At 59.9% G+C, this 22,364-nt stretch overlaps 1 protein-coding gene across 2 annotated transcripts in view; it reads left to right on the forward strand.

The window, feature by feature from the left end:
- Positions 1-21,781, forward strand: part of EML2 (EMAP like 2) — a 42,264-nt gene extending 20,483 nt beyond the window's left edge. For both annotated transcript variants that reach the window (XM_065571689.1, XM_065571690.1), the window contains 15 exons: positions 270-339; positions 639-749; positions 1,496-1,591; positions 1,674-1,808; positions 8,505-8,604; positions 9,071-9,225; positions 9,623-9,748; positions 16,709-16,840; positions 16,952-17,019; positions 18,009-18,097; positions 18,551-18,648; positions 19,035-19,122; positions 19,819-19,914; positions 20,627-20,757; positions 21,106-21,781. In XM_065571689.1, coding sequence (XP_065427761.1) covers positions 270-339; positions 639-749; positions 1,496-1,591; positions 1,674-1,808; positions 8,505-8,604; positions 9,071-9,225; positions 9,623-9,748; positions 16,709-16,840; positions 16,952-17,019; positions 18,009-18,097; positions 18,551-18,648; positions 19,035-19,122; positions 19,819-19,914; positions 20,627-20,757; positions 21,106-21,231 — 1,621 coding nt within the window. In that variant the 3' untranslated portion in view covers positions 21,232-21,781. The remainder of the gene's footprint in view (positions 1-269; positions 340-638; positions 750-1,495; positions 1,592-1,673; positions 1,809-8,504; positions 8,605-9,070; positions 9,226-9,622; positions 9,749-16,708; positions 16,841-16,951; positions 17,020-18,008; positions 18,098-18,550; positions 18,649-19,034; positions 19,123-19,818; positions 19,915-20,626; positions 20,758-21,105) is intronic.
- Positions 21,782-22,364: the final 583 nt, after the last annotated feature.

Below are 22,364 nucleotides of genomic sequence, written 5' to 3' on the forward strand. Positions count from 1 at the left end.
ATGGCTCTGTCCTGGATCAGAGCCAGCGCCCCCTAGAGGGGAAAGGCCCCGTGTCCCACCCCCACCCCCAAGCAGCCCCTCAGGGCATTAGGGGTAGCAAATGAAGGGGAAGGGGAGGACAGAACTTCAATCCCTGCCCCCCCCCATTCGTCTTGCCCCAAAGTGGGTCGGATGGCGGGGGAGGGAGAGCTGCCCCCGCGCCCATGGAGAGCTGAGACCCAGCAGTTCGTGTCACTTGTGTGGCCTGAACTTGCTCCTCTCTCTCCTAGCCTGGCTGTGCACCCCGACATGGTAACCATAGCAACCGGGCAGGTGGCCGGGACATCCAAGGACGGCAAGGTGAGGAGATGGGGGGCACCATGGGTCTGCAATGGGGACAGGGCAGATGCCTATGGGGAAGTGGGGGTCGTGCCAGGAAAATGCCAGTCCCTGGGTGTGGAGTTATGGAGGTGGCAATAGCAAAGGGGGAGACCCCAGGCTCTCTGGGCTGTGGGGGAGGGGGCTGGATGGGGGGAGGGGTCTCCCGGGGGTGTCTCCCCAGGCCCAGCGGCTGCTGGGGGGATTTGATCCCGCCCCCAGTGAGCAGCGCCGGGGCTGGGCCAGGCTGATGGTCTCCCCCACCCCGGCTTCTCCTGCAGCCGCTACTGCCCCACGTGCGGGTCTGGGACTCGGTCAGCCTGAACACGCTGCACGTGCTGGGCCTGGGGGCCTTCGACCGAGCCGTGAGCTGCGTGGGATTCTCAAAGTCCGTAAGTGACCTGGCCCCGCCCCCTTCGCCGGTGACCTGGCCCCGCCTCCTTTGCCAGTTACATGGCCCCGCCCCCTCACCTATTATCTGCCCCATCACCTCCGCTGTGCCCTCTCACCTCCCCCTCAACCTCCCCTGACCCTTCTCTTTGGCCCCTTCACCACTCCCCCCTCACAGGCCCCTCCCATGGCCTGCCCCATCAGGCGGTCCCTTTCCCTCTGCCCCCTGTCTTGGGGTGCAAGGGACTGCATTGCGCTACAGGGGATGCATGGGGCTAGGGGTTCTGGGGGTGCAGGAGGAGTCTGTTGGGCTGGGGGGTTCTAGGGTGCAAGGAGTGGGGGGCGGGGGCTCCCTTCTGTCCTCTCAGTCCTGGTAGGGGGGAGCTGGTGCTCGCCTGGGTGAGTCTCCTGGTTGCAGGGTCCTGGGGGGACACAAGGGGCAACTGCCTTGCACTAGAGGGGGGGAGGATTCCCCCACCCTACTGAGCCAGCCCTTCCCCCCCTTGAAAAGGGAGCCAATGATCCAATTGCACTCTTCCCCCCCGCCGCCCAGCAGGGAAGGGGGCTGGGTCTGAAGGCTGGGAGTGGCTGGGACAGGAGAATGAGGGGAGCGTTGAGGGGGTCAGAGGGCTCAGGGTGGGGGGGGCACAGGGCATGGGGGGCTATGTGCACAGTGGGGGGGTCAGCAGGCAGGGGGCATCTGTACAGTGGGGGGTGACCCCCACCTGAGCCCCCCACCTCTCCGCAGAACGGCGGGGGCCTGCTGTGTGCCGTCGATGAGTCCAACGAGCATGTGCTGTCTGTGTGGGACTGGCAGAAGGAGCAGAAAATCGCTGATGTCAAGGTAACTCCCCCCCCCCCCCCCCGAGATCTCCCCCCACGTTCCCCCGGCACCCGCCCCCCCTCACGCTCGCTCTCCCCCGCAGTGCTCAAACGAGTCGGTCCTGGCCGCCACCTTCCACCCCACGGAGCCGACGCTGCTCATCACCTGCGGGAAGTCGCACCTCTACTTCTGGAGCCTGGACAAGGGCAGCTTGAGCAAACGGCAGGGCATCTTCGAGGTGAGGGGGCCCGGGGGAGCTGAGCCGGGGCTGGGAATTGGGGGGGCCACTAGGGCTGCGCCAGAGGGAGTTGGGAGGCCTTTGCCCTTGTGAGGGGTGAGGGGGTTCAGTTTCTGTGCCCTCAAGGTTGGAGGTCAGGGGGTACTGAGGCCTGTGTCCTAGTAATGGGTTTTTTTTTGGGGGGGTGTCAAGTCCCCTGATAATGGGGACTTGGGGGTCCTGGCCTGGGGGGCAGGTCCCTGGTCCCAGGCCGGGGGGTGTTTGCCCCAAGCTGGGCGAGGCAGGTCCCTGCGAAGAAGCAGGGTTTAAGAAACGTTCATCATGTCCCATGGTCTTCCCATCTTCTAACGCCCACGCCTGGCGCCTGAAATGCTGGCGTGAAAATCACTTCCCGGCAGGCTGTCAGGTGTGCAGCACGTTCGCTCCTCGTGCCAGGAGCGGGAGGCAGAACACACGGCAGGCTCTTGCGTGACAAGAGGCCTCGGTCACGAATGCTTTGGGACCCGATAGCTCTAAGGGATCTGAGGCTAAGAATAGGAGACTAGAATCGGCTCTGACCATGTCCGGACCCAAGAAACCTTCCGGATCAGAACAGGAGCTTGGCTCGGTGCCAGGCTGTAGCCCCAGCTCATCCTCAAATCTGGCTTTAACCTCGGTACATTCCCCACTGGCCCGGGTCTGGACAAGCGACCGGTGGATCCTCGGAGCGTCTCCCTCCGTTCCCAGCAGCTCCTCGGATCACTCACATTTCACAGATCCAAAGTCTGAAGACTCAGTAGAGATTTTCAGATCTGGTTGGACAAAGCCAATGATAAAGGTTATGGCTTAAATTCATCACCCCTCTTCAGATCCAATCAGATTGTATTTCCTGCCGGCCAAAAGACCGAGACGAGAGGTGCCGAGAGAGAGGTCTCCGGGGTTATTACCGCCACTGCCTCGAACCCTTCCTGGGTCGCCGGGAGAGGACCTTTTCTCCTCCGTTCTGTGGTTAGGATCCCTACATCGCAGTGTTCACCGATGCTATCGGCTTCAGGATTGGATCCGCTGTCGGACAGGGAACGAGATTGCGTGCTCATGCCGAAGAGATGGTCTTTCCCCAAGTGAAGTTTTTGTGCATGAGGTAATACCGGATTGCCAGCGTGTCCTACTGGGGAAGTTGGCAGGATTGGCCTGTGCCTCCTTGGATGGCCTAGTCGCACTGGCCAACTCCTCCTCTCTCTCCCCTTACCAGACTAGAAGGCCGGACTTTCCGGTGCCAGAAAGCAGTCTGTAGATCTAGGCCATTCGGTTCAGAGTTACAGAACATGTCACAGACTCACAGGCCTGGGCTCTCTCAGCTCCGTATGGGAGGAACCCCCTTCAGTGTGACAGCACTTCTTGGGAGCCCACTCTTGGGGGTTAAGCCCTGGCTCCGCCGCCTCCTGGAACAGCCCTCAGCACACCTGTCTCTGCCGTGGGCCCCTCCGGGAGTCCACGTGCTCTGGACCCCCAGGGCCTCCACGCCAGAGGAAATAATGCAACCCTGTTCTCTGCCTGCAGTGACGCTCAGCCAGCGTAAAACAGAAGGATTTATTGAACGACTGAACCTAGCACAGGAAGTTCTCAGGGCCCTGGGGCCTAGCAACCCTCAGCCCAGTCCAACTGGGTCTGTCTCCATCCCATGGGCTCTGGCTGCTCTCTCTGTTCCCAGTCCAGAAGCCCCCTCCTTCCAGCCGAGCATCCCCCCCATCTGCCTTTGTCTTCGGTCCCAGGTAAACAGGCCGCCTGGGCCTCTTCTTCCATCTTTTGTTTCCCCATTGGCTGAAACTGGCCACCGAGGTCCTCTCTTCTCAGCCCACTGTCGTCCCACTGGTCAGAACCAGCTGACTCCCAAGCTGGGTGGGCCTCCCGGTCAGCAGTTGCTGGGGTCCCCAATCTCCAGGCCATCGTCTGAGGTCCTGGCTGCTAGGCAAGATCACACCTGGTCCTTTGCAACAACAAACCCTCTCCCACCACCTCGTTAAACACGCAGCACACGGGGAATCAGACACACACAGTATTCATGCAAAACGCTAAGAAAATCCCCCACTTCGTCACAGCCCCTCCAGCCCAGACCAGGAGGTATTCTCGGAAGAGGATTCCCAGGAGAGATCTCCACGGGGTGACTTTGAATGCGACGTCATACTCAGACGCAGAGGGGCTCAGCTGATGACAACGTTGGAGTAGCGACAGCATTGTCTCCCTCTGAGGCTGCAATTCAGTTTGACGAATTGGTTGGTAGGATGGCATCAGTAGCATTTGAGGAGACGTGCCATGGAGTTTTCAATATTCTGGGTCCTACTGTCACGGACTCACAGGACTCGTGCTCTCTCTTGGCTCCGTGCAGTCCCTGGGGGGAGCCCCCTTCAGTGCGACAGCCCTTCTCGGGGATCCATTCTCTCTCGGAGGTTAAGCCGTAGGCCCCTCTGCCTCCTGGAACCGCACTCTCTGAGCCCTCAGCACGCCTGTCTCTCGCTGTGGGCCCCCTCAGGGAGTCCACTCGCTCTGGACCCCCGGGGCCTCCACTCCTAGAGGGAATAATGCAACCCTGATCTCTAGATTGGAGTGACTCTCAGCCAGCGTAACACAGGAGCGTTTATTGAGCATCTGAACCCAGCATAGGAAACTCTTCAGGCCTCAGGCCTGGCTTCCCGCAGCACAGGACATCTAGGTCTGTCCAGCCTCCGGGTGGGCTCTGGCTGCTCCCTCCTTCCAGTCCAGGACCCCCTCCTTCCAGTTGGGCAGCCAATACCACCGTCCCCCAGGTCCTGCCTCTGTCCTTTGTCTTCTGTCCCAGGTAAACAGGCTGTCTGGGCCTCCTCTCCTCCCAGCCTCTCCTCTCATCCATCCTTTGTTTCCCCTCTGGCTGGAACCAGCTGGTCAAGTCACTGGGGTCCTCTCTTCACATCCCATTGTCCTCCCACTGGCCAGAACCGGATGGAGCTGGGCCTCCTGGTCAGCAGGTCACCAGTCGCTGGGGTATCCATTTTCCGGGCCATTCGCCAGCCCTCTGTAACAACAAACGCCCTCTCCCACCACCTCATTAAACCAGTAACACCCAGGGAAACTGAGTCCCACACCTACTGCCAAGGCTACAGCCTCCTTGCCTGTAGTAGAAGGGCTCTGGCAACTGGCAAAGTCCCTTTGGCCCAGACCATCTTCATGCCAACCAGTTTCTGGAAAGGCCACAAATTATGTCCTATCCCCAATGAGGGATTTTCTTGTTTGCATGTGCATCCTCAGCCCGACTCTTTGGTTATAGCAGCAGCTCTTGAAAGTCTAGATCAAGGTTTTCAACTTTCCACCTCCATGGATAAAGACGGGGGGGAAATTGGAGACGCTGGGCAAAAAATCATTTTCTTCCTGCATCCTTAAACACGCGCATAGCTAGCTACCAAGCCGTAATGGCTCGGTGTCAGTTTCAGTTATGGGAGCAGAAGTCTATTGAACATTTACCAGAATGGCAGAGGAAATTAACATCAGCCCCTATTAAGGAGGGCCAAAACGAGGCCAAAGATGTTCTTAGGGTATGATCATTTCGTGTCTCTGATACTACTTCCACTTCGGTGGCATCTGCAGTAGCTCTGTGAAGACATCCTTAGTTATGTTCATCTTCTGTCCCATTTGATATAAAACAAAGGACTTACCCTTTGCAGGGGATGGCATATTTGGTGCAAAAACAGATGAGACAGTGGCAAGACTGAGAGAGACTTGATCCACAGGAAAATAAGAACTTCTACCTCCTTATAGAAGGAGAATGTCTACACTCAAGTGCATGTATCACAGGCAACATATCTCACCATCTTCCTCTTGCCCGAATCAGAGGAGACAGCCTTACTGTCAACAGTGAATGTCTTTTTAGAACCAAGATAGAAAGAAACCCTGCAAACCCCTTTTGAGAACAAAGATTTCCTCAGTCACATCTTCCCTATTGAACAACAGGACACAGGTTTGATGTGTTAGTTGAGAGCTTTGAAGCAAAGTCAGAAGGTCCCACCTATGGTTTTGACAATGCATGGACAGCTGTCACGTCGGACAGATGGCATTAGATACAGCGAGGGAAGGCTATACCATCCCGTTCAAATCACTTCCTCCTTGCAGCCTTCCTCATGCGTCCCGTGCCTTTTCAGGATCCTTCTCACAGGAGACTATCACCTCTCTAAGTACTCTGATCGCTAAAGGATTCAGTATTTTGGCGTATCTTCAACGATTGGAGATTTCTGGACATTGCTCTGTTTGCCACCAGACTCAATAAGAAATGACCCCGTTTTTGCTCAAGAGCGGGTCTGGACAGACAATCATTGGCAAATCGGTTCTTCTTAGATTGGGGGAAAGGTCTTGTGTCTGCATCTCCCCCCAGTTCCCAAAGTTCTAGAGAGAAGGACACAGGATTCTGCCTGGATGATCTTGATTGCTGCAGCGTGATGGGGACAATAGTGGTACCCCAAGCTACTCCACTTAGCCAACGGCAAATACACAATGCTGCAGTTGTCAGCGGACCTACTCCGACAGGAGAGGAGAGTCCTATCCCTAGATCTCAAATCATACATCTAACAGCCAGGGCGATAGGACTTTGAGGGACCTAGAAAGGTTATGTTCCATTGAGGGCCAGTGAATTCTCATTAGTGCTGGAAAACCCGGTACTAGGAGAAGTTATGACTTTAAATGGGAAAGATTTGTTATACAGGCAGCTAATAGAAATGTGGACCCAGTTTCAACCCATGTTCAATTGATCTTAGAATACCTGTTGCGCGTAGACTCCCTTTTATCTTTCTCCTGTGAAAGTACATCTAGCAGTTTTTGCATCAGTCCATATTCCTCTTCAGGGTAAATCCATGTTCTCACACAAGCTGGTGAGGGACGTTGTAGAAGGTTTATTGAATATTTATCCTCCTGTCCCTACGTGGAAGCTGAATTGAGTATTAACTCGGCTCACGTCTCCCCCGTGTGAGCCGTTATGGTTGTTCCCTGTTTCATCTTTCTACCAAGACAGCCTTTATACGAGCAATTGCTTCCACCAGGAGAATCAGTGAGCTGCATAGAATCAGAATATCTGGGTTGGAAGAGACCTCAGGAGATCATCTAGTCCAATCCCCTGCTCCAAGCAGGACCAACACCAACTAAATCATCCCAGCCAGGGCTTTGTCAAGCTGGGCCTTAAAAACCTCTAAGGATGGAGATTCCACCACCTCCTTAGCTAACCCATTCCAGTGCTTCACCACCCTCCTAGTGAAATTTTTTTCCCTAATATCCAACCTAAACCTCCCCCACTGCAACTTGAGACCATTGCTCCTTGTTCTGCATGCATTGATGGTGCACTCCCCAGACAAAGCATAGACCACATCCTACATCCCTTCTGAAGGCAGCTTTGGATTTCCGGGTTAATCAAAGTGTAACCTTACCTGGGTTTTCTCCTAAACCTCGTACCAGTGAAGGGGGTTTTAGATCACGCTCTGTGGATGCGGAAAGAGCACTCTTCCTATTCTCTAGGTAGAATTCAGGTCATTTCATATACGGATGCTGTCAGGGTTCTCTCCCCACTCTGAACTCTGGGGTATAGATGTGGGGACCCGCATGAAAGACCCCCTAAGCTTATGTCTTTATGTCTACCAGCTTAGGTTAAAAACTTCCCCAAGGCACAAATCCGTCCTTGTCCTTGGATGAGTACTACTGCCACGTCCTTGGATGAGTACTACTGCCACCACCAAGTGATTTAAACAAAGATTCAGGGAGGGCCACTTGGATCCCTATCTCCCCCAAAATATCCCCCCAAGCCCCTACACCCCCTTTCCTGGGGAGGCTTGAGAATAATATCCTAACCAATTGGTTACAAAGTGAGCACAGATCAACCCCCCTGGGTCTTTAGGACACTGAAAAACAAGCAGGTTCCTAAAAGAAGTTTATTGAAAAAAAGCTAAAAGAATCACCTCTGTAAAGTCAGGATGGAAGATAACTTTACAGGGTAACAAAAAGATTCAAAACACGGAGGATTTCCCCTCTAGGCAAAACTTTAAAATGACAAAAACAGGGATAAACCTCTCTCTTAGCACAGGGAAAATTCACTAGCTAAAACAAAAGATGATCTAACGCATTTCCTTCCTATTACTTACAATTTGTAATCTTAGAGGCCTTTAGTTCAGGTACGGCTTTAGGGGATGTATTTTCCCTGCCCTGGTTCCTCGCTGTCCCGGAGAGAACACACAAAGAGAGCACAAAACAAAAACCTTCCCCCACAGATTTGAAAGTATCTTCTCCCCGCATTGGTCCTTTTGGTCAGGTGCCCACCAGGTTACTTGAGCTTCTTAACCCTTTACAGGCAAAGGAAGAATTTTATGCTACCCTTAGCTGTATGTTTATGACAGGTGCTTTGAAGGGTCAGGCTGTTTCCTAGCTAGACAGGTCGGGCTTTGCACCGAAGAGTGTTCTCGGGCAGTGTGGCATTCAGCTCCTGCTCCTCTCTGAGTTCACTGGTTAGAGGGACAGCTACACCGGCAGCACAGCCCCCTTATCGAGCTTGGCCAGGCTGCCGTGTGGGATACGGTTCCCACTAGACAAGACGTGCATCAGGGCTGGGTTTGGCAGAGGGGCCCACCCGTTGCTGGTCAGTTCCGACTCGGTTCCAAGCCCGCAGAGGCCGGTTACAGGTGGGTCACCTGCGTTTTCCTCCTCCTCCCCCAGAAACACGAGAAGCCCAAGTACGTGCTGTGCGTGGCCTTCACCGAGAATGGGGACGTGGTCACCGGGGACTCCGGGGGCAACCTCTACATCTGGGGCAAAGGTCAGCGCCGGGAGGGGTGGGGGGCAGTGGGAGCTGCCCAGGGCAGGGGACTGGCTGGGGGAGGGAGAATTCCAGGTGGGAGGAGCTACCAGAAAGAGCATCTGGATTTGGATGGATGGGGGGGGGGGGGGGGGGGGGGGCTGGAGTCATAGCAGCACAAGTGACCCTGTAACCACCCCTTGGGGACCCTAAATTACAGCTGCCTCTCCCCCTGCAAGGCTGGGGGAAGGAGGGCGTTGGGTCACGGGTGGGGGAGGGGCGCGTGGATCCTAGTGGGGGGGGGGGTCCAGCAGGGGCGTGGGCGTGGTGGGTCCCAGCGGGGGGGGGCCTGCAGGGGCGGGGACATGGGGGGTCCTGCAGGGGCGGGGTGTGGTGGGTCCCAGCAGGGCGATGGGGGGCCTGCAGGGGTGGGGGCGTGGTGGGTCCCAGCAGGGGGTCTCCCTGCTGACTGTGCCCTTGCCGGCAGGGGGGAACCGGATCAGCCAGGCGGTGCTGGGGGCCCACGAGGGTGGCGTCTTCGGGCTGTGTGTGCTGCGCAATGGCACCATCGTCTCGGGCGGCGGCAAGGACCGCCGGGTCGTGCTCTGGGGGCGCGACTACCAGAAGCTGCAGGAGAATGAGGTGAGGGGGGTCAGTGGGAGGGAGCAGCTACTGCCCCCGCTCAAGGGTCCCCTTCGGGGGTGCAGTGTTCTGCTGCCACGCAGGCACCACGGGGCAGGAGGGAGGGTGGGCAGAATCCCAGGAGCCAGGACTCCTGGGTTCTCTCCCCAGCTTGGGCTGGGGGAGGCTGGGAGCCAGGACTCCTGGGTTCCCTCCCCAGCTCTGGGAGGGGAGTGGGGGGCTAGTGGGTTAGAGCAGGTGGGGGCTGGGAGCCAGGACTCCAGGGTTCTGCCTCGAGCTCTGGGAGGGGAGTGGGGTCTGGTGGGTTGGAGCGGGGAGCGGGGGCAGGACTGGGAGCCAGGACACCTGGGTTCTATCCCCAGCTATGCCCGTGGCTCAGTGCCCTCCCCTCCCCCAGGTCCCAGAGAGCTTCGGGCCCGTGCGCACCATCGCAGAAGGCAAAGATGACACCCTCTTCGTGGGGACGACCCGCAACTCTGTGCTGCAGGGCTCGCTGGCCACCGGCTTCTCCTCCCTGGTGCAGGTACCCCTCCCCCCTCTCCCATGCCGGTTCCCCTCCCCCCATGCAAGTCCTCATCATTACGGACCCAAAGGGTGGGGGCTCTGGCCCCAGCTTTGGAACAGTCTCTGGGAGGCCCCATCAATGCGCCGGACCCCCGCGGTCTCACTCTTTCTCTCGGGCAGGCCCCGCGGCTTCACCGCCTCTCTAGGCCGGACCCCTGGGCCGCCAGCCCCACTGTGAGCTCCGCTCAGCGAGACCCACTGAGGCAGACCCTGAGGGAGACTCGTACAGCGCGGGCGCGGGCAGGGTTATTAGGCAACTGGCCCCAGCGTAGAAAGTCCTTGGTCAGCAGAGAGGAGAAAGTTACAGCCTGGCCCGTCCCGACCAGCCCCAAGCCCGGCCAAGCCGTGCGACCCCCTTTGTGTGTCATCTTTGGTCACGTTTCCAGACGTCCCACCTGGCCTCTTCTCAGTCCTTTGTTCCCAGCTGCTCAAAGCAGGCTGGGGTCCTGCAGTGGGGGGCCTCCATGGTCAGTAGGTGCTAGGTAGGAAATGTCCTGCTGATTGGATTGGGCATTGCCTTCGGGGACTCTCCATTGACCAGGGCCCCCAGACAGCCCGGCACCATTCATACCTGCATCTCTAGGCCTCCACCGAGAGTAACCAGCCCGTTCCCACCCCCTCGGTGACAATGCAGCATGGGGGGAAACTGAGGCACGCACATATTCATACCAAATGTTTGCAGAAAATTCCCACTTGGTCACATCATTTCCCGCTTCGAGAGCGAACTGATCGGGATCGCTTCAGGCAGGGACCTGGGGAAGTTCAGCCCCACCTTCCCCCACCCCGGGTAGCTGCACTGCCAGGACCTTTCGGGTTTGAAACTGGTCTGGGGTCCTGCCACTCCCTGCCCCCCTCATCTGCCAGGGAGCAAGGAGAGCAGTGACCCCTGTTCCGCCATGTGCCAGCTGTCTCGGGGGCAGCTGGGGTGGGACTCCTTGCCCCAGCCGTATCTCTGGGGCTCTGCTGTCCCAGGGGCTGGTGAGGCCAGGATGCCGGGGGCTCCCCAACATCATAGAATCATAGAATATCAGGATTGGAAGGGACCTCAGGAGATCATCTAGTCCAACCCCTTGCTCAAAGCAGGACCAATCCCCAGACAGTTTTTTACCCCAGTTCCCTAAATGGCCCCCTCAAGGATTGAACGCACAACGCTGGGTTTAGCAGGCCAATGCTCAAATCACTGAGCTATCCCTCCCCCCATGGGCATGCCTCCCTTTGGTCCTGGGTCCCAACCCCAGGGCTGCTCATATGCAAGGTGCCCGTCTCCCCTCTTGGGGTAACCTGTTGCCCTCACCCCCAGGGCAGAGTCCTCTCATCTCCCCCACACTTCTGGAGGGCTGGGATTCCCCGGCCACAGCCTTCCAGCTGCTTCTCTCACCCGTGGACAAGGCAAACCGGTTTGGCTGCCCCCTGCCCCGCCTGCGTGTGCCCAGGTTCAGCTGGGGTCTCCTGGGAACTGGGGTGTGGCTCACCTCTGCGGTGTGGAGCTGGGCGGGGACCGGATCCAGGTGTCTGGTTACAGACCGGCAGGTGCCCTGAGCCAGGGGGAAAATCCCCCCTCCCTCAGGGATAGCTGCATCTCACCTGGCTGGCGTGACTCAGAAGCTGGGCCTGGATCCTGTCTTAGAGTGACACAGTCATTCCCTCAAGGGCATCACACCTGATATCTTGGAGAGGCCCAAGGACCAGCCCCCTCCCCCCCCCCATCCTTCCTGAGCCTCGGGGATCTGAGGGCGAACGGCTTCACGTTTGGCTCCTTCGCCCCAGGTCCCAGCCCTTCAGCGTCGGGTGGGGTCACGCTGCACAGGGCTTGAGCAGGGGTCTCTCTGTCCCAGCACCTCTCCACCCCATGAATGTCTCCCCCGCCGACCGCGCCCACTCGGGTGTGTCTGAGCCCGGGGGAGTACAGCCGGACACGTGGAGTGGGAGCCTGTCTGTGCCCCAGGGGCTGCCTGGGTCACGGCTTCCTCCCCACGCTCAGTCACACGTCGCTCACTCTGGGGGTTTGAGCTGCAGGCTGCCTGCCTGGGCTGACGGAGTGTGACTCAGTCTCTGTCCTGGCCAAACCAGCCGTGGGCATTTGGCCCACTTACACCCTGTCCGCCTGCAGATATTACCCTCAGGTCAGGGAGGTCCCTTGGAGGAGGTCTGACCCCTCCCCCCCCCGGATACTCCCCCAGCTGTGGCTTTCCCCGAGTCCCCCTCCTGGGATGCCACTGTTGGCTCCCCTTCCCCAGACCCATGCTCAGGCCAGTCCCCTTTGGGTCTCTTTCCATACCCGGCCCTGCTACCCTCCCCCTCCTCTGCCAGCCAGCCAGCACTGGGCAGATCCTTCGGCTCCCTGTCCACTAGCCACGGTTTAAGCTCGTGGGGACAGATCTTACTGCACAGCTCCAACCCAGCCAGGTTATCCGGCTCTTCCAGCCTGGGGGCCCCTGCTGCGGAGAGATTCTTCCAGCTTCTCTGTAGGTGTCTTTGCACGCCCCGAAACCACCTCCTCCATGCCGCAGGGTCCATTCCAGTGGAGCCTGTTTGAACCGTCCCCAGTCTCCACCCCATCCCCCCATATGGCTCTGGGGCTGAGGGAGGGGTGAGACAGCCGGGTTCAGATCACAGGCCCGGGCAAAGGCAGGCAGGGAGGTCGGCATCTATATCATGCTCCCCCCACCACCACCACTAAACTGGGGCAACAATGTGGTATCTAGGCTCCTTGTGGAGTTGGCATCCCGGGGCCTTTCCCACTTGCTCTCACTCCTCTATCTCCAGTCCCTGCTCTTCTGGGTCCTACAGCACCTTCCCTCTCAGCTCCAGCTCCCACCACTTCAGATCTGTCAGTGGGAAGCCAGATCATAAGATCTGGATGGGGAACCAGGTCTCGAGGACATCCTGCTGCCGCCTCAGCCGCTGTCTGTGTCACTGCCCGGCTGCTGCCTCCGCCGCTCTCAGACCCGCTTGGGGTCTGGAACCTGCTTCGTGGACCCATCGTCCTTCTCCAGCTGTGCAATCAGCCGTTCCTTGTTGAGCATCCCAACGCCTAACCCTGTCTCCCTGCCTGGGTTGTGATGTCCTTAGGGCGATGGTTCTACGCCATTTCCTTTAACTGCCCTTGTTTTACTGCTGTACGTCACTTACTGCAAACGGCTTCTTGTGTATTCAGCATCCCACTACTGCCACCACCAGTCATGGATCAGCAGGGATGGTGCTCTGGCACCCTTCAGTGGTCTCACTCTTCCTCCAGAGCAGGCTCCGCGGTGTGACCACCTCCCTAGGCTGGACCTGGGCCACCAGCCCCTGTGCTTCCCACTGTGAGATCTACTCAGCCAAACCCACTGAGGCAGACCCTGAGGGACAGTTGTACAATCTTAGGGAGCAACGCCCCTCACTCATCTGCAGGGATGCTCAGACAGCGTTGTCTAAACAGCTGGCTGTATTAGTCGACTGGACCCCAGCATAGGAAGTGTTTGGTCAGTCGAGAGAAAAAAGTTACCGCCAGGCCCATTGTGGTCAGCCTAGAGCCCAGCAGAGCAGTGTGACCCACTTCGCTCCTAGCCTGTCCCTCCGTGTCATCTTTGTTCAAGTTCCCAGGCCCGTCCCACCTGGCCCCTCCCGTTCCCCGCTGCTCAAACCTGGCTAACTTTCTGCGTAGGGGGAGCCCTCCATGGTCGTTAGTTGCTAGGTACCAAGTGTCCCGCTGATTGGATGGACTATTGTCTTCGGGGACTCTCCATTAACCCGGGCCCCCAACCTGAGACAGCCAGGCGCCATTCACACCTGTATCTCTAGGCCACTACCAAGAGAAACCAGCCCTTTCTTGACCCCTTGGTTACAGTGCAGCATAGGGGGAAACTGAGGCACACACAGTATTCATACTAAAAGTTTACAGAAAATTCCAACTTCAACATACCTATTCCTTCCCCCTCTCCCCCTTGCAGGTACCCATCCCCTCTCCCTCTCCCTCCCTCCCCCAGGTACCCATCCCCACCTCCACCCCCCACAGGTACCCATCCCCACCCAAGCAGGTATCCATTTCCCCCCCCCCCCCCCCCCGCAGGTATCCATCCCCTCCCCGCACACACACAGGTACCCATCCCCACCCCACACCCGCGCAGGTATCCATATCCGCCCCCCATGCAGGATGCCCTGCCATGGCCTGGAGTAGGAGTCTGGGGCAGGACAAATGGTGCTGAGACTTCCCTGACAGCCAAAAGAAGAGCTCTGTGCTGGCTCAGCCCCTCCCTCTGCCTTCTCAGTTGGCAGGGTGCGGGTGGGGCTCTCTGCGCTTTGGGGTCTGGATACTGGGGGTCACATGCCACATCCTGAGCCTGGTTCCTGGAGGCATCAGGCTGTGGGGAGCAAACGCGGGTAGGGGATGCCTAGAATACTCCATGATCTGACTAAGGAGATTAGCGATTATCTTCAAAGCCTCATGGAAGACGGGAGAGATTCCAGAGAACTGGAAAAGGGCAAGTATGGTGTCCATCGACAGAAAGGGGAATGAAGACATCCCAGGGAATTACAGACCAGTCAGCTTAACTTCGAGAATGGAGCAAATAAGCCAACAATCAATTTGCAAACACCTAGAAGATAATAAGGTGATAAGTTGTCACGGACTCATAGATCGTGCCCACTCTTGGCCCCATGCGGTCCGTGGGGGGTGCCCCTTTCAGTGCAACAGCCCTTCTCGGGGGTCCACTCTCTCTCGGGGTCAGGCCCCTCCACCTTCTGGAGCCGCACCTCTCAGAGCCTTAGCACACCTGTTTCTTGCCATGGGCCCCCTTAGGGAGTGCACTCGCTCTGGACCCCCCAGGCCTCCACTCCCGAAGGGGTTGATGCAACCCTGTTGTCTAGACCGGAGTGACTCTCAGCCAGCATAAAACAGGAGGTCTTATTGAGAGTTGAACACAGCACAGGAAACTCTCAGGGCCTCAGGCCTGGCCTCCCTCAGCCCAGCACATCCCAGTCTCTCTGCATCCAGGTGGGCTCTGCCTGCTCCCCCTCTCCAGCCCAGAGCCCCCCTGCTTCCCAGCTGGGCATCTGAGATCACCGGCCCCAGGCCCCGCCTCTGTCTGTTGTCTTCTCTCCAGGTAAACAGGGTCGTAAACCGGGGCCGCCTCTCCTCGCTTCTGTCCTCTGGCTGGAACCGGCTGGTTCGGTCACTGGGTCCTCACTCTGCAGCCCATTGTCCGCCCACTGGCCAGAACCAGCTGTGTCTCCTAAGCTGGGCCTCCGGGTCACCGGTTGCTGGGGTATCCATCCTCCAAGCCATCGGCTGGGGTCCCAAGTTCCCTCTCCGGTCCTCTGTAACAACAAACTCCTTCTCCCCTCACCTCGTTAAACCAGTAACCCCCAGGGAAACTGAGTCCCACTCCCTCTGCATGCAAACCATTGAAACTCCACAGAAAAGAAGAAACCCCCCACTTCGTCAGCATGGCTTTGTCAAGAACAAATTGTATCCGAACAACTGGATAGCTTTCTTTGACAGTGTAACAAGCCTTGTGGATGAGGTGGGGAGAGCGGTAGCTATGGTATAGCTTGACTTTAGTAAGGCTTTTGATAGAGTCTCACATGATGGCCTCATAAGCAAACTAGGGAAATACAACCTAGATGTAGCTACTATAAGGTGGGTGCATAACTGGTTGGAAAATTGTTCCCAGAGAGTAGTTATCGGTGGTTCACAGTCATGCTGGAAGGACATAATGAGTGGGGTCCTGCAGGGATCGGTTCTGGGCCCGGTTCTGTTCAAAATCTTCATCGATGGTTTAGATAATGGCATAGAGAGTCCACTTATAAAGTTTGCGGACGATACCAAGCTGGGAGGGGTTGCAAGTGCTTTGGAGGATAGGATCCAAATTCAAAATGATCTGGACAAACTGGAGAAATGGTCTGAAGTAAATAGGATGAAATTCAATAAGGACAAATGCAAAGTGCTCCACTTGGGAAGGAACAATCAGTTGCACACATACAAAATGGGAAATGAGGGCCTAGGAAGGAGTACTGCGGAAAGGGATCTGGGGGCCTTAGTGGATCACAAGCTAAATATGAGTCAACACTGTAACACTTGCAAAAAAAGCAAATATTCTGGTATGTATTAGCAGCAATGTTGTAAGAGAAGCAATTCTTCCGCTCTACTCCGCGCTGCTTAGGCCTCAGCTGGAGTATTGTTCCAGTCCTGGGCGCCACATTTCAGGAAAGATGTGGACGAATTGGAGAGAGTCCATGATGAAAGGTCTAGAAAACATGACCTATGAGGGAAGACTGAACGAACTGGGTTTGTTTAGTCTGGAGAAGAGAAGACTGAGCGGGGACATAACAGTTTCAAGTACATAAAAGGTTGTTACAAGGAGGAGGGTGAAAATTGTTCTCGTTAACCTCTGAGGACAGGACAAGAAGCAATGGGCTTAACTTGCAGCCAGGGCGGTTTGTGTACAAGTTCCTGTCAGGGTAGCTAAGCCCTGGAACAAATCGCCGAGGGAGGGTTGGAATCTCTGTCCCTGGAGGTTTTTAAGAGCAGATTGGACGAGCAGCTGGCAGGGGCGGGCGAGTTATTACATGGTCCTGCCGTGAGTGCAGGGGGATGGACTAGTTGTCCACTCAAGGTCCCTTCCTGCCCTACACTTCTGTGATTCTATGGTCACCTAGGAGGAGGGGAGGGCTTATGAGGGCCTTGGGTGTGGGGGTGAGCGCTTGGGAGCGGGGCAAGGTGGGGGTCACAGCCATAGTGACATACACAGGACACATAGAAAACAGTTGCGACCCGGTTTGTGGAGTCAGGACACCTGGGTTCTATCCAGGTCTGGGAGGGGGCCAGGACTCCTGGGTTCTATCCCCATCTCTGAGGGGGATTTATGCTCACCTTGCTGAGTCCCAGGGAGCCCTGGGTGGGAAGGGCTGGGCACTCAGCAGGCCCATCTCTCCCCAGGGTCACACAGAGGAGCTCTGGGGCCTGGCCACCCACCCCAGCCTGGACCAGTTCCTGACCTGCGGCCAGGACAGGCAGGTTCATCTGTGGAGCGTGGCCACCCGCCGGCCGCTGTGGAGCAAAGCCATCGAGGTGAGCGGATTGGGGGGGCCCACCGGCTGGGAGGGTCCCACAGAGTGATGGTGGGGCATTGGCTGCAGTTCTCCTAGGCCTGGAGTGAACCGGTCTCTCTCTGCCCCCCAGGATGCGGCCCGCTCGGCTGGCTTCCATCCCAACGGCTCCGTGCTGGCGGTGGGGACGGTGACAGGAAGGTATGGGGGTGGGGCGTGGAAGGGGCTGGCCCTTGGGGGGCACTGCAGCCCTACGGGGAGCCCAGGGCAAGGTGGGGAGTGAGGCACAGAGCCTCGTTCCTGTGGGATGGGGGAGGGCGCTGGGTCCGTGCCGCTGCCCCCGAGCCGGCAGCCCCTTGACGATGGTGGCGCCCAGCTGTCACGGAGTATTGGGGGACTCAGGGCCCTGCACCCCCGGCTTCCTGCGATTCACCATGACTCTCAGCCAGCCAGTAAAGCAGAAGGTTTATTTGGATGACAGGAATACAGTCCAAGACAGGTCTTGCAGGCACAGACAACAGGGCCCCCCTCAGTTAGGTCCAGCTTGGGGTCCCAGGGCATCCCAGCCCCCCCCTTTGGGGGGGTCAGAGCCATCTCTGCCTCCCAGCCATCTCTCCAGCCCGCTTCCAACACTCTGCCTTCAGCGACCCCTCCCACAGCCTTTGTTCAGTTTCCCGGGCCCCGGAGTCACCTGACCTCCAACCCCCTCCTGGGTTCTCATGTTACAAGCTCAGGTATGTTCCCTTGGGCAGACTCCCATCCCGCAATGCAGACCATTTTAGCCACACTTGCCTGTCAGCATTTACACACCCCAGCAAGAACAGTTCCAGTTCGTCACACCAGCATAGCCCCAGTGCCTGGCAGAGCTCAGGCCTGGCCCGGGAGCTGGTGCTGTAGTGACCTCCCATCCCTGGGCAGCTGTGTCTGGGCACCCCCAGGGTGGGGTTTGCCAGCCGGCTCCGGCCGTGCTGCCTGCGGGCAGGACGCGTTGCTGCTGCTCCAACTTGGGGGCCTGCACCCTAGAGCACCCGCCCTCCCGAGATCCCAGCCCCACAGAGGGCCAGACCCCAAGATGAAGGATTATTATAGGAGAGGGGGTGCCAGGCCCTTCTACCCCCCCCCCCCCCCCCATCGGACAGATGCTGGGCAGGTGCAGGGTCCCTGGACCACAGTCCCGTTCTCCCCACCAGGTGGCTGGTGCTGGACACGGAGACACGGGACCTGGTCACAATCCACACGGACGGCAGCGAGCCCATCTCCGTCGTCGGCTTCTCGCCAGGTAGGGGACACCCAGCGCACTGCGGGGGCAGCTGCAGCTGAGCTAACAGGGGCCGCGGGTCAGGAGTGAGGGGCACCGGCAGAGCTGGGGGGAGCCCAGGGCTGGGGTAGCAGGGGCTGTGGGCGGGAGTGAGGGGCATCGGCAGAGCTGGGGGAAGCCCAGGGCTAGGCTGGCAGGGGCTGTGGGTCGGGAGTGAGGGGCACCGGCAGGGCTGGGGGTGGGGAGCCCAGGGCTGGGCTAGCAGGGGCTGTGGGTCGGGACTGAGGGGCATCGGCAGAGCTGGGGGAGCCAACCCTGTCATGCCTGCCTTGACCCCGCATCCTCAGCCCTTCCCGTCCCCGATTCCAGTAGCCCCTTGGCTCCCGTGAGGGGCGTCCCACCGTCCGTCCCTGGCCCAGGCCCTGCTCCGCAGCCCGTGTGGCTCTGCCCAGCTCCTCCTCTCTGTGCCCCCAGATGGCAGCTACCTGGCCGTGGGCTCCCACGATAACTTCGTCTACGTGTACGGTGTCTCCGAGGACGGTAGGAAGTACAGCCGCGTTGGCAAGTGCTCGGTAAGTGGGGGCCGGGCGGGGGCGCCCGCGGGGCCGGGCAGGGAAGGAGGGACCCTCGCCGGGGCTCTGCTGGAGGGGCGCCCATAGGGCTGGTGGAGCCACTCGCCCTGCAGCGCAGGGGGTGGCCAGTGGAGGGCACTGCCGAGCATGTACCCCGCGAGGCTCACCACAGGGCTGCTCTGGCCAGGGGCGGGGAGCGAGCCGGGGGCCTCTCGGGGCCCCTCTGGAACCAGATGCTTGTTCTCTCTGTAGCACAGGCACCCCCAGAACCCCAGGTCAATACTCCCACTGGGGTCGGTCACACCCCTCGCTAGCCCCCTGCCCTGCCCCCCAGGGTCAGTCACCCTACCCCCCGCCCATTAACCCCCTCTGCCCCTCCCCCACAGGGTCATTCCAGTTTCATCACTCACCTAGACTGGGCAGCCGACAGCAGCTGTTTCGTCACCAACTCTGGGGACTACGAGATCCTGTACTGTGAGTGAGGCCTGGGGTGTGCTGGGGAGCCGTGTCCCGCTGGGCACCGCGCCAGGCTCTGGGCATCGCGCCGGGGAGCCAGGCCCCGCTGGGCACTGCGCCAGGCTCTGGGCATCAGGCCGGGGAGCCGGGCCCCCCTGGGTGCTTTGCCAGGCTCTGGGTATTGGGCCGGGGAGCCGGGCCCCGCTGGGCACCATGCCAGGAGCTGGGGTCCCGCTGGGCACCACGCTTTAAAGGCTGGGATGCTTTGGCCCCAAGGTGGCAGTGACAAATCAAAACAGGGGCAGGCGTGTTCTTCCCCCCTGGGAGGAGAGAAATAGTCCTGTGTCCCCAGTGGGGCATCTCGGCAGTGGGTAGCCCAGGGCCCCCCATTTCCCTGCGGGGCCCAGAGACACCCACATCCTCAGCCTGGGGAGTAAACGGTTAATACAGGAAGGTACTTGAGGGGCCCAAGGTGCAGCCAGCTCAGGGCTGACCTGGAGGCCAGGACTCCTGGGTTCCACTCCTGGCGCTGGCTGGTGGCAGGGCTGCACCCTGGTCCCCCCCATAATGGGGGGATTATGGGACTGCCCCCCCCTCCGGGCAGCACAGGGAGACCCCTGCTGCCAGGGGAGTATCCTGGGCTGTTGGGGTTGGGGGCTCTGGGGCTGCTCTGTGGGGCAGGGTCCCCTGCTCATCCGGCCCCCTTGTCTCCAGGGGACCCCACCACCTGCCGGCAGATCCCCAACGCCGGAGCCGTGCGCAACCTGGAGTGGGCCACGGCCAGCTGCGTGCTGGGCTTCGGGGTCTTCGGTGAGTGCCGGGGCAGCAGGGAGCTGGGGGCCAGCCCCACTCAGGACACACTCACCCCGGCTGTGGGGCGTGGCTGATCCTGCTGCGCTGGGGGGCTGTTTGGGGACCAGGGCTGGGGGTGGCTGTAGGGGCTGGGGGTGGCAGGTGAGTAAAAGGTTGTGGAGCAGATTGGGGGTCTGGTCAGGAAGCGAGGGGGTGGGTGGGGCTGGTCAGGGAGGGGGCTAGGGGCATGGGTGGGGATGGGGTCACTGGTTGGGGAGCAGGGCTTAGGGGGCAGGTTGGGGAGCGGTGCTGGGAGTGTGGGGCGGAAGGTCGGGGAGCGGGGGGCTGGTCGGGGATTGGGATTGGGGAGTGGATTGTGCTGGAGGGGAGGTCGGGGAGCGGGGTTCGGGGGGCTGGTTGGGGAGTGGTGCAGGGGGCTGGGGGTATGGGGCAGAAGGTCAGGGAGCGGGGCTCAGGGGGATAGTTGGGGAGCAGGGCTTGGGGGCAGGTTGGGGAGCAGTGCAGAGGGCTGGGGGTGTGGGGCAGAAGGTCGGGGAGCGGGGCTCAGGGGGCTGGTCGGGGAGTGGGGCTGGGGTGCGGGTGCGGCTGGGGGGGCTGGTCGGGGAGCAGGGCCGGGGGATGGATGGGGCTCAGTTAGGGAGCGGGAGTGGGGGCTCTGGGGTGGCCCCGTGCTCAGGCCTGGCCTGACCTGCCCTGTCTGCCCTGGCAGGGATCTGGCCGGAGGGCGCGGACGGGACAGACATCAACGCCGTGTGCCGCTCCCACGACGGCAAACTCCTGGCCTCCGCCGACGACTTCGGCAAAGTGCACTTGTTCTCCTACCCCTGCTGCCAGCCGCGGGTGAGTGCCAGCCCTGTGTCCATCCCCTGGTGCCCCACGCCAGCTGGGGGTGTGTGCCAGCCCTGTGCCCACCCCCGGTGCCCCACCCCCTGGTGCCCCACGCCAGCTGTGGGTGAGTGCCAGCCCGTGCCCCACCCCCTGGTGCCCCCCGTGCCAGCCATGTCCCCGGTGCTGCAGCACTGCCCCTCCCCCCCATCTCTCACTGCCCCTAGATGAGGGGGCCCCTTCTCCAGGCTGAGTCTCCTCTGGGTCGTTCCCTGCCCTCCCCCACAACCCAGCCCCTCTGCCCCAGCCATGGCCCCGGCTGCCGCAGGTTCCCGGCCCTGACCCCGCCCGTCTCCTTGGCAGGCCCCGAGCCACGCGGCCGGCGGGCACAGCAGCCACGTGACCAACGTTGCCTTCCTGCCCGACGACAGCCTGCTGCTCTCCACCGGCGGCACCGACACCAGTGTCCTGCAATGGCGTCTCGTCTAGGGGGCGGGGCATGGGGGGGCCGGCATGGAGCGGGGAGGGCGGGGGCTGTATTTTCCAGAGATCTATATATGTATTGAGTCTATATCCAGAGCTATATTGAAAGGCTGGGGCGGGACAGGGCCCAGGGGGCAGACCCAGACTCCGGGGGGGCACTTTGTGGGGGAGGGTGCCTGGTGCTGCCCTTTCTTAGGGGGCTCAGGCTCCCCTCCCCCCCAAGGACCGGGGAGGAAGCTGCTTGGGGAATGGGGGGGGGGAATCAAGGGTGACATGTGCCCCTTCCTGGGGGGGATGGGAGAGGGACACAGAATGTACCCTCCAGCCAGGATTGGGGCTGGCTCTGCCCTTCCCCACCAGGCTGCTGGGCATGTGGGTCGCGCCCCCTCCCCAGCCAGCCGTATTTGCACTGGACGTGGGGGTGATCCTGGCGTCCCTGGCGCCGGGGGGGGAAGGGGGCGAAGGGCAGGGGCCAAAGCATGAACCAGTATTTCCAAAGAGCGGGGGCACCGAGCTCTTCTACGCCCGGCCCAGCCAATAAAGGCAAGTGATTGAACCTGTGTGTGTGTGTGTGTGATTGTGTGTGTGTGTGTGAATCAGCGTGTGTGTGTGTGAACCGCCCTGGGGCCAGCTGTGTGTGTGTGTGTGTGAACCGCCCTGGGGCTGGCTGTGTGTGTTAGGGGGGATGCGCCCAGGGACCAGTTCTGTGTGTGTGTGTTGGGGGGGATGCACTCAGGGGCCGGCTCTGTGTGTGTGTGTGTGTGTGTGTGTGTGTGTGTTGGGGCAGACACACTCGGGTTCATGCACGGGGGGGGGAGGTGGAATTAATTGCTGGTGCGTATCCCATTTTACCCTGAGCCAAGCAGCTAGGTCCCAGCCGCAGCCCCTAGGTGGTGCCATTGAGCCGCACGACTCCCCTCTGAGAGAAGAAAAAAACCCCGGGGCAGTTTTGGCCCCCCTCCCCCCCGGCTGTGGGGTGAGGGGCTGGGCAGGGCTGGCGGCAGAGCACTGGCCAGCACCCCCTGGGGGAGGGACACGACCTGTCAGCCATGGGGCTGCCATGAGGGGGGCTCCGTCGCCCCTCCCCTGCTCACAAGCCCCTGGGGACTGCCGGCCCCTCGTGTGGGGGATGCCCCACA

This window comes from Chrysemys picta, chromosome 17 (genome assembly GCF_011386835.1).
Source record: "Chrysemys picta bellii isolate R12L10 chromosome 17, ASM1138683v2, whole genome shotgun sequence".
Taxonomy (NCBI): Eukaryota; Metazoa; Chordata; order Testudines; family Emydidae; genus Chrysemys; species Chrysemys picta.